This window comes from Salvelinus namaycush, chromosome 6 (assembly GCF_016432855.1).
Source record: "Salvelinus namaycush isolate Seneca chromosome 6, SaNama_1.0, whole genome shotgun sequence".
Lineage (NCBI taxonomy): Eukaryota > Metazoa > Chordata > Actinopteri > Salmoniformes > Salmonidae > Salvelinus > Salvelinus namaycush.
The window spans coordinates 21,421,092-21,433,297 of NC_052312.1; the positions used below are offsets into that span (position 1 = coordinate 21,421,092).

The window sequence follows — 12,206 nt, forward strand, 5'->3', positions numbered from 1 at the left end:
CGCTACAGTTCTGTCTGCTCTGACTCTGGCCCCTGTCTCCAGTCTCATGTCTCGTCAGTCCTGCTGCCCTGTCCTGGACCCCCCCCCCCCCACCCCACTCTACTGCTTCCTTGGATTCCTCTCCGGACCTGCTTACCCAGCCCCAACTCCCCTCTTTCCAGCCTCAGCCTCAGCCTCAGCACCTGGCTCCCTGCAACCCGCAGGGATATAATACAATATATACCTTGGTTACCTTATCCCAGTCTCCTTGTCTGAGTCTGCTCTTGGGTTCACCTGCTCCGCTCCGCATTACAGCCTGGGCCGGCAGGATGCAAAGTTCTTTTTTTGTCAGACGAATCATCGTGTCGAAACTACAGAACAGTACAAAACAAGCGAACACACATGGTTAATGTTCTGGGGTAAAAAACTATACATATAACTATATAAGTCCATGCAAGTTTCTTCAACTGTCTTCTGACTGTGAATAGAGCGATGTTGGTGTTGCCATCGACTCATTCAGTGAGTCGATGGCTTGAATAGTCTTCCTTGAAATGGAATACAATGTCAAAATGTGCAGCATATGGTAAAGAACAGCAGTCGATCTATTTAAGTGTTATTTTTTGCATTATTAGGCCTACTTTACAGTATTGTTCGCGCACTGTACCTGTTCATATGCCACTGTAATCGATGGGGACTTAGGGCGATACCATTCTGCTCATCTGATGAAGGTGCACATTGATCAGATTCAAACTTTGAAGACCGAGATTGAGTCATTGAAGACAGACCAGCAGAAAGAGAAACATTATCTAAGGGCAGAGATACGGGCGACAGCTGATGCATTGGTCCAGTGCCAGGCGGCATTGGCGGATAGTCAGGCGGAGAATTACGCATTGAAGGGGGAGTGGAACGAGATGGAGTCACAATGCATGCCAGGCACACCTGTGAGCTCTGGAACTCCATCTCCGACAGGCAGAGTGAACATACCTGGCAGGTTCATAAGGTCTTCAGTTCACCCTGACATTTCCATTCCTCTTCTGACAACAGAACTTGATCAACCGCTCACCAGGCACAGCAAGGGCCGTCTGGACCGTTATGCTGTTCTGCTATAGCCTAATAAACAAATGCACTACTGTATTTCTTCATCAGCATCTTTATGCCTTTGTTAATAAAATAATGATAAAAATACTCTTTCAAAATGCCGATGTTTATTTAGTTATGGATCCATAACGAATTACTATGGTAATAAATATGACTGAATTACAGAAATATTGGAACAAAGTTGTCTAATGAAGGTAAAACAAATAGTTGCTTACTGGAAAATACTCTTTCAAACACACATGGTCACATTGTATAGCGCCATTATGGCTATTAGCAGGTAGCTGGACAATAGGCTTGCCTAGAAGGAGGGCAGAGGGAGAATTCTATCGTCAAATGTATTTCTTAGTTAGGTTGGCCGTGATTGGTTCCAATTTCCATTTAATCCATCAGAAAAGACAAAACAAATAATACAACAAAAAGTATTATTATTACTATGTATCACATCTGACCATGATTGGGAGTCCCATAGGGCGGCGCACAATTGGCCCATCATTTCTCTGCCTCTAAAAACAGAAATAAATGTTTTGGCCTTTTATTCAGACTACAATCGCTCACTTTAGTTTTTTTGAAAACAAAATAACCTCCAAAATGTGGATTTATTGAAGCAACATCTCAAGACATCAGTCAGGAAGTTAAAGCTTGGTCGCAAATGGGTCTTGATCCAATGATCCCAAGCATACTTCCAAAGTTGTGGCAAAATGGCTTAAGGGCAACAAAGACAAGGTATTGGAGTGGCCATCACAAAGCCCTGACCTCAATCCCATAGAAAATGTGTGGGCAGAACTGAAAAAGCGTGTGCGAGCAAGGAGGCCTACAAACCTGCCTCAGTTACACCAGCTCTGTCTGGAGGAATAGGCCAAAATTCGCCCATCTTATTGTGGGAAGCTTGTGGAAGGCTTCCCGAAAAGTTTGACCCAAGTTAAACAGGTTAAACTTAAACTTTAAAGGCAATGCTACCAAATACTAATTTAGTATATGTAAACGTATGACCCACTGGGAATGTAATGAAAGCTGAAATAAATCATTCTCTCTACTATTATTCTGACATGTCACATTCTTAAAATAAAGTGGTGATCCTAACTGATTTAAGACCGTGAATGTTTACTAGGATTAATTGTCAGGAATTGTGAAAAACTGAGTTTAAATGTATTTGGCTAAGGTGTATGTAAACTTCCGATTTCATCAGGACCTTTACCAACACCTCTCTCTATTTTTATACTTTGTGCTTGAAATCCTATTGCTTCTAACTTCAATACGCTCTTTAAATAAATAGACCTACACCACTTTTAACAGCACATTACTCAACACTAATGAGACTCATGTCGCCTACGGTAGGCCTACAGTATATCGGAAAATATGTCTTGACTCTCCGGCAAATAATTACATATAGAGGATTGGAGGATTCTAAACTAAAACCAAAAGCTGCCTCGTTGGTCTCCCGGTGGCGGCTGGCACGGGTATCGAATCTGCATCTGTAGGTTCCATACGTAGCGTTCGATACGAAAGACTGTTAACTGATTGGTACACTAACAGCATTTGTCTTCATTTAACTTAATAATAATAAAAAATAATATATACAGTAACAGTCAAAAGTTTGGACACACCTACTCATTCCAGGGTTCTTCTTGATTTTGACTATTTTCTACATTGTAGAATATTTGTTAAAAGTGAATTTGTGGAATTTCTGTCCATTTAAATGCGTTTGAGCCAGTTGTGTTGTGACAAGGTAGGGTTGGTATATGGAAGATAGCCCTATTTGGTAAAAGAGCAATTCCATATTATGGCAAGAACAGCTCAAATAAGCAAAGACAAACGACAGTTCACCATTACTTTAAGACATGAAGGTCAGTCAATACAGAACATTTCAAGAACTTTGAAAGTTTCTTCAAGTGCAGTCGCAAAAACCATCAAGCGCTATGATGAAACTGTCTCCCATGAGGACCGCCACAGGAAAGGAAGGCCCAGAGTTTCCTCTGCTGCAGAGAATAAGTTCATTAGAGTTACCAGCCTTTGAAATTGCAACCCAAATAAATGCTTCACAGAGTTCTAGAAACAGACACCTCTCAACATCAACTGTTTAGTGGAAACTGTGTGAATCAGGGCTTCATGGTCGAATTGCTGCAAAGAAACCACTATTAAAGGACACCAATAGAAGAAGAGACTTGCTTGGGCCAAGAAAGACGAGCAATGGACATTAGACCGGTGGAAATCTGTCCTTTGGTCCAATGAGTCTTTGTGAGACACAGAGTAGGTGAACGGATGATCTCCGCATGTGTGGTTCCCACCGTGAATCATGGAGGAGGAGGTGTGAAGTTGAGGGGGTGCTTTGCTGGTGACACTCTCTGTGATTTATTTAGAATTCAAGGCACACTTAACCAGCATGGCTACCACAGAATTCCGCAGCGACACACCATCCCATCTGGTTTGGGCTTAGTGGGACTATAATTTATTTTTCAACAGGACAATGACCCGACACACCTCCAGGTTGTTTACGGGCTATTTTACCAAGAAGGAGAGTGATGGAGTGCTGCATCAGAAGACCTGGCCCCCCCAATCACCCGTCCTCAACCCAATGTGCGAAACTGTCATCAAGGCTAAGCGTGGCTATTTTGAAGAATCTAAAATCTAAAATATATTTAGATTTGTTTCAAACTTTTTTGGTTCCCGCATGATTCCATGTGTGTTATTTCATAGTTTTCAAGTCTTCACTATTATTCTACAATGTAACGAATAAAGAAAAACCCTTGAATGAGTAGGTATGTCCAAACTGTTGACTGGTACAATATATACATTATATAGTTTATTTTAACTTTTATATGTTTTCATTTGTTATCAAGCATGTATCCAGATGTTTTGATATTCTGCTTGTTGTTTTCTTAGCTCTGCCTGAAACTACACTGACCGTATATCCAAACCCTGCATACACTGGAGAGACAGTAACTCTGACGTGTTCAGTCGGGTCTGGCAGTGGCTGGAGGTATACATGGTACAAAGACAAAAAAAAGAAAGTAGTGACCTTGTCTAGCAGACACACTACAACAGGAGCCACCTTCACCATCAGTAGAGCTGCTGAGTCTGACCAGGGTCTCTACTGGTGTCAGGGAGAGATCCAGTCCAGATCCATATCATCAATCATCAGTGATCCTGTCACTATCACTGTGAAAGGTGAGTAATTGTGTGTGTGTGTGTGTGTGTGTGTGTGTGTGTGTGTGTGTGTGTGTGTGTGTGTGTGTGTGTGTGTGTGTGTGTGTGTGTGTGTGTGTGTGTGTGTGTGTGTGTGTGTGTGTGTGTGTGTGTGTGTGTGTGTAGACATCACTGTATATGTCAGTATTATGATAGATCTTGGTAAGTCAGACAGTTCAGACTGCATACTGTATGTTCAGAAATGACAACTTATGATATTGTCATGTTGTGGTAAATGCTGATCAACATTATTTTACATTCTAAGGTGTGAGATAATGTTTATTTTCTGTGTTGTGTCTGTGCAGAGAGACCTGTGGCTGTTCTGACCCTCCAACCCAACTGGCCCCAGATATTCAGTGGAGAGACTGTCAATCTCAGATGTGACATACAGGGGGGAGAAGAGATTGAGTATGCGTTTTATAACAGTGGGAAGTCGATCTACACGAATACAGAGCCTGAGTACAGAATCAGTCCTGCAAAGAAGGGTCTATATACCTGTGAAGGTGTTCAGAAAAGAAATGGCTTAAAACACTCCCAGACCAGTAATGCTATACAATTGACCGTGTTAGGTAAGTCTGTTTTTATGGGATTGCAAGAGAAAGAGACAGAATAGTGAGAAAAAGACAAAAGGAATGAGGTCAAATAACAGACAGTGAGATCAATGATCAATTATATTTTGATTTTAGGGTAAGGTACTATACCATAATAACAAAATGGGTAATTTTTTTATCTGAAATTATTTGAACATTTAACTAATTTAATTGTGTCATTATCCTTCATAACAGATAAACCCCAAGCTCTCCTGAGTGTCTCTCCTCAGTGGCTGAACCCTGGAGACTCAGTTACTCTGAGCTGTGGGGTTAAAGAGTCATCTACAGGCTGGAGGTTCTTCTGGTACCGAACTGTTCCCTACACAGCTGGGTTACTCTCCCTATCAGACAGGTCCTACTCTGTAGAGCCTCTATCTGGAGATGGGACTACTGAAGACTCCTACACTCTGATCCCTGCTGGTCCAAGTCACACAGGAGGATATGTGTGTAGAGCTGGGAGAGGAGACCCAGTCTATGACACACTCTACAGTGAACCTCAGTTTTTCTGGTCAGGAGGTAACTAACTGCATTGAAACTGCATTTAATCACATTTAAGTCACCCTCATGTGTATATATAACTACTGTATACGTTTGTCTCTGTCACTCTTTGTTTCAGATCCGCAACCATCAGTGTCTCTCAAAATAAGACCTAACAGAACTCAACACTTTACATCAAAGTCTCTCTCACTAAGCTGTGAGGAGAAGAGGAACTCTACTGGATGGAGACTGAAGAGATACAGAGAGAAAGCAGTGGAGTCAGGGTGTGTCTCTAACTGGGGATCAAGAGCAGGGTCCACATGTACCATCAGGTCCACATACACAGGGGACAGTGGAGTGTACTGGTGTGAGTCTGGATCAGGAGAGTACAGTAATGCTGTCAACATCACAGTGTTTGGTACGTCTGTTGTCCAACATTCACTAACCTTTTTTACATTACAATGTATGATAATGATGTTCAATTCTGTAACTGAATGGTTGCATTTCATAGAATACAAGCTCATCAGATGTTAATATAGTGTGAGTGATTACTCCAGATTTACAGTTTTATTGACATGCTATGTTACACAGTTGGCCCTCTGATCTTGGAGAGCCCTGCCTATCCCATGACTGAGGGAGACTCTGTGACTCTACGCTGTACAAATAGATATCAGGAAACAAACCCAATAACGAAGGTTGATTTCTACAAAGATGGAATATTCATCAGGAATGAGACCACAGGAGAGATGACCATCCCTGCAGTATCCAAGTCAGATGAAGGCTCCTACAAGTGTAAATCTAATGAAGGAGAATCACCAGAGAGCTGGGTGACAGTGAGAGGTGAGAAAATAATTATGATCACATAACATTTTCATAATATCTGTGGTCATCAGTCATTTGTTGTGTTAAAAAGCATACTGTAGGTTTGGAGTTGCAAGCTCAGGCTGGTCATCTGATCTCAAGTCAGTTGCCAAATATATAATGTATCTACAGAATTGTTTCACTTTGTCCACTACTTTATTTAGATTTTTTTAAATACCTCAGAGTCTGATGGTGATTTTATGTTCTCTCTCCAGGCGTAACTCCTGGACCATCTACATTAGTCCTAGTAGGAGTGGTTGTGGGCCTGGTTGTTGCTGGTGTTCTACTGGCCATTCTCCTGGTACTGCTGTGTCGATATAAAAACGCCAAAGGTGAGACTTTTTATAATTTCTCATTAAACTTTTTTGTTCATGTTTAGGAGAAAAATGTCTAATTGCAAAAGTTCAAAACATTAATGACCTGATATAATAGTATGCATTTCTCATTACAGGTTCCTGTTGCAACAGGATATTCTCGTGAGTACACCTGTCTTTCAACTACGTTCCTTTTCATACAGTAAAATAGAATCTGTGTGTTTCATGAGTATCTCTCTCCCTGTAGGCCCCCCCAGCCCCAGAGCACCAACCTGGACCCCCAACAGGACCAAGGATCTACCCAGGGCCAGGCTCCTGATGCTGGGTATACACGTCGGCAGCATGGTCAGTCTCTTAGTCCACACCACTGTTACCCTCCCCTCTCTGTAATTTCACACACTAACTTTTCACCATTCACTTTGTATACAACATGTTACTGTACTTTAAGTCCCTAGACAAGCTGAGGGAAAACCAACACATTCATCTTTCTATCTGTTCTTTGACCAACAGGTGGCGCTAACATCTACGATACAATCACTCTCTCAGACAATAATGACAATGGTATTGTATACTGTCTGTGAAGTTTAGCATGAATACAGTATAGAGTTGTTGTTGCAGTAAGTAGAGATATAAGTGTATTACCTGTATGTTTCAGATGCTGGTGCTGCTACTGCTGGACCAAGTGATGTGATGTACGCCCAGATTCAACTCAAAAAGTTGGACAAGAAAAAGAAAAGTAATTCTCAACCGTCCCATACATTAATACAAAATGCAGCAGTGTTTTTTACTCATAAAAAAAGTCCTCCTCCTCAGAAATGCCAGCTGATCCAAAAGAAAATCCAGTCTATTCTGAGGTCAAGACGGGGAAGACCACAGGTAAGACTCATTCTACAGGTTGGCAGTCAGTGAAATCTAAATGTGCGATTTTGGGGTTTCAATGAAGATGCAGAATATGCAATAAGCTAATTCCTTCATTTGTTGACTGGAAATGTACATTTTCAGCAGCAACTGGACATGTTGATGTGACCTATGCTGAGGTTGACCTTTTTATCATTCTGCATATAACTGGTTATATTATTCTGATGTGTTATCCTTACCCCTTATAGAAACTGCAAATCCACCTGAGGCAGATTTGGTCTATTCTCAAGTGAAGCCAGGCACATCCCCAGGTAAGACTAAATATAGTCGTATGCTATTGATATTTAATATGATACTAATATGGAACTAATTCTTCAATGTCAAAGTATACTGTATCAATTGTTAGGTTCTGAACAAACTGTAGTAAAAACTCAGACGGACAACTAGAAAAAGCTCAAACCAAGTTTATTCCCCCACTGGGTCATACATCTGCGAAGACAAGGCATGATTACACAAGCACATATATTTATAACCTTGTAATAGGCGGGGTCAACTCCTTACAAATCTAGACAACCAATACATCTCAGTTGCTAGGCAGGAATTTAATTGGTACCTCTCACTGGTGTAGTCAGATCTGCCTGATACTAAAACATTTGTGGCCATGGAAGTGTATGTGTGAGATAGGACTGTAGGACTGTAGTAGGAGAGTCATTGTGGTGGGCCTCTCTGGCCTCCCTCCCAGCGGTTTCTTCTCACTTCATCTGTTGATTCGACGTCAAGACGCATTCTTCGCTCCTCCCTAGTTCCGCAGCTGGCCTGCCTTATCAGAGACTAACTATTGCCCTTCATCTCCCTCCTTAGAAACATGGAACAGAATATGAACTTTCTACACTCAGTAACTTTCCACACACCTAGTTCCCATCTACCCTTCATTGGCCCCAACATATACATTCCTTATACATGTGAAGTAATCAATCGATTCTAGAATGATAACATGAATAAGTATATTTCAAGCTAGATTTCAACACTACTTAAAGGACGTCTATTTGTTTGATTCTTAAGAGTTTGTTTGACTGCGTGTCCTAAACTACTTTGTGTGGTGATATGTTGCAGGTCCTTGAGGGATGGATGGATGGAGGGATAGCGGGATGGCGGGACGCACGCAAACACACACACACACACACACACACACACACACACAATAACACCTTGTACATTAAGGATTTTTTTCTTATTTTATTTATCAACAGATATATTGGATTTAAGCATGGTTTGATTGTGTATTACTGTAACAGCTTTTTGTATTGCATGGTGTAATGATAACGGATCTTATCTGCAGCTACAGTAATTGTATCTGCTTTGTATTGTGTATTGAATTGTATTGTTTTGTTGTAAATGTATTACAATGGATTATCTTTGATTTATTATGTCTGTTATTCAGATGATAGAATAACATATTTGCATATGAATTTCCAAAATATTATAAGTATTATTCATGTTTTCTTCTAATGGCCTGTACTTTTACATTATCTTTGCATTATGCTTTTTTATAAACTTTTTTGAATTTTATCCACCTGATGGAATGAGTGCTTTCTTACAGTAAATGGATGTTAGCATCGTAAATGTTTCCATACAACCTAATTCGGTCAAACCTCCTTTAAGTCTAGTATAGATCTTAGGCTCCCAAATGTTTAGGTTAAAGGGGCAATCTGCTATTTCTGCATCCATTTTTGGACTTAATTATATCTACCCATTGAATCTTGAGAAATATAACATAAATGCCTCATGAACAAAGTTCAAATGCCGAACACCATTTTTCAGAATGACTTTTGGGGAAGAGTGTGCCTGAAAAGAACAGTTCTTCTCAGTTTTACGATGTCATATACTCTGCTGGAGTTCTGAGGAGCTGGTTGGTTCTGGTACTGTGTATCACTTTTTTAATATTGGAATGTGGACACGCACGTCTAAGATGGCAAAGGGATCTTCCAAGTAAGCAAAGGTGTCACGGCTTTCTTCCTGGGGTGAAGGAGAGGACCAAAATGCAGCGCGGCTAGTGTTCAACATGTTTAATTAGAATATGTTAACACTACAAACAACAAAACAATAAATGTGAAAACCAGGACAGACCTATCTGGTGCAGAACACAAACACAAAGACAGGAAACAATCACCCACAAAATCCCAACACCAAACAAGCCACCTATATATGATTCTCAATCAGGGACAACGATTACCAGCTGCCTCTGATTGAGAACCATATTAGGCTGGACACAGAAACAGACAAACTAGACACACAACATATAATTCCCACCCAGCTCACGTCCTGACCAACACTAAACAAGCAAAACACATAAGAACTCTGGTCAGGACGTTACAAAAGGTAAGACTCATTAGCCAGGGTGTGGTATTTAAATGGAAGCAATATTGAATATTTTCATTACTGTGTTGAATTCCAACTAGTAACCTATGTATGCATGACTACCAGTTCTCCCATATTGCCTCCTCATCCTACAGACAGATAATAACGATTAATGACATTGGTGATGTATGACTCTGACTGCTATTTTCAGTGTCCCTGCATGGTCTGGAAGGTCACTGTTCCAGTTAGGGTGTTTCCGTGTCTATGTGTTTATGTCTATGTTGTCAGACAGACAACCAGCAGCCTGGTCATTGTCACTGCTCCTGAGAAACAGAAACAGGTTGCCACGGAGACCACAAGTCACAGAAAGTGACATCACCACAGGATGTTACCTGAAACGTAGAAGGGGGGCCTTTGTGAGTATCCTGGGACTCACTACCTAATGAGAAAGTTGGCAGGTGTTTCATGTCCCTCAGTCACACTGACCTATGAGCATGCAGAAGAAGTCATGCAAACACTTCTGCAGGTATATGAAGCCTGGATGAAAATGCACACACTGTTATGATATTTTTGCTCTCTCTCACTCGCTCTCTCTAACCTTCCTCTCTCTGTCTTTCTCGCTCGATGTCTCTTTCTCTCTCTGTCTATCATTTTCTATCTTTGTCTGTCTCGCTCTCTCTCTTTCTCTTGCCCCGATCCCTCTCTCTAACCCCCACTTTCTCTCTATCTGTCTCTATCTCTCTATCACCTTCTCTTTCTCTCTCTCGTTCGCCCTCTATCTCCCTCCTTTCTCTTTCTCTGCAACATTGAGTGGTCTGCTCATAAAGTAACAAAGCTACCGGTGTCTGTGAAACACCATGACCACGAACCACACAACCAGCAGCAGCTAGGAAACACATGCTCCAAAACCACCACCACCATCAGACTGATCAACACAGTGACAGACCCCAAACACACCCACGCCTCATCTTCTAACTCTCAAGCTGAGCGAATGGTTGTTTTCATGGAGCAACTATAGACTGGAACTTCTTTTTCAGCTATCATACAGGAATTATATATAGAACAGCAGCCCTCATCAAAAGGAAGTCTCTGCTCTTTCTCTACTCTACTATTACTTCTCTGTGTGTTTTGGTTAGTCAACTGCTAGCTACCAGTGACAGTGATAGACAAGGACATACAGCCAGAGGAAACAGTCAAATCCTTATGGAGATGTCTGGAGGTCCCTTCTCCTGCTTCTCCAAACAGAAAATAGTCCTTCTCCAACCTCCACTATGGTAAGTTTTATAATTATTTTTGTTAATTTGAACATTTTAAACACAATACAACCATAAAAAAACGTCAACGAGGATTACACAAACAATTTTAAAAACGTTTCCCCATCGTGGTCCTCTTGAAAATACATGAAAACAAAAATCTACACAAGGAAAACAAAATACCTCTCAAATACATCTCATCAATGGGGAGGAAATAGATTACCAAGTAACGTTCATTGAAACAATGATACTTTCTTGTACAGTTAAAGCATTTTGCCCATAAACCATGTCTTAAGGTTTATCTTAAAACTCCCTAGTGTATTGATAGATTTTATATGGTTTGGTACACCATTCCATTCCTCTGCACCAGTGTTAAGTAAAGAGCTTTTTCCAGCCATGCTCCTATAGAGCTGTGGTCTCATATTGGCAACACTGGCTCTGGTGTGATGCTATGAGAGTCTGTAATGACATTAAAATAACCAGACAGGTAACTGGGGGAAAGGTCATGTATCACTTTAAAAACCATCAACAGTTTAATCTGCTCCACCACCAGATCAACTGGAAGCCAGTTCAGTTCCCTGAAATGATTAGGACCTACGTGCGTCCCTAGGGCTGAGCTTGAATACAATTCTCATTAGTTTGTTTTGGGCCGTTTGAAGTTTGTCCTTCAGATTTTTTGTTATGCCACTGAACCATGAGATACAATCATAGTCATAGTGGCCCTGTATCAGAGATGTTGCCAGGGTCCTCATAGTCTCTCTATCCAGGAACTTGGCTACCTTTGCCAGGAACTTGGTCCTGGAGTGAACATTCCCAATGGCCTTCAAAGCCACAAGCTCACATGTCATGTGTTGGTCCCAGTTCACATCCCAATGAATGTAACAGAGCATTTTTCCTTCACCGCTACACTATTAAACTTGACCGAGAGGTTGGAAGAGTTGTTCACTTTGTGTTTGGAACCAAACAGGATACATTCTGTTTGCCTAAATGGATAACCACTTACTGACTTTAGTCAGTTGGCTGCTTAGGGTCTTTTCAACGGTCTCCTTATTCTAATGTGAAACCAAGAGGGTAGAATCATCCCCAAACCGGATCTATTGCATGTGCTTGCTTGCATGAGAGAGAAAGGAAAACCGTCAGCTTTCTCTAACTTCCTTGTTGGTTTTTACATGGTGTGTGTTGCCTGTAAGAATGCCTAGTCATCAGTGATTGGTTGGATATCCTGAAACGTTTGC

The 12,206-nt window shown here is 41.1% G+C and overlaps 1 protein-coding gene across 1 annotated transcript; it reads left to right on the plus strand.

The window, feature by feature from the left end:
* The first annotated feature begins 4,973 nt into the window (after positions 1–4,973).
* Positions 4,974–8,509, plus strand: LOC120049021 (low affinity immunoglobulin gamma Fc region receptor II-a-like). The gene is made up of 11 exons (XM_038995281.1): positions 4,974–4,977; positions 5,046–5,366; positions 5,467–5,745; positions 5,919–6,167; positions 6,404–6,520; positions 6,640–6,664; positions 6,750–6,847; positions 7,013–7,063; positions 7,158–7,378; positions 7,609–7,671; positions 8,474–8,509. The coding sequence occupies exons 1-10, from the start codon at positions 4,974–4,976 to the stop codon at positions 7,651–7,653; spliced, it is 1,410 nt and encodes a 469-aa protein (XP_038851209.1). The 3' UTR covers positions 7,654–7,671; positions 8,474–8,509.
* The last annotated feature ends 3,697 nt before the right edge of the window (positions 8,510–12,206 follow it).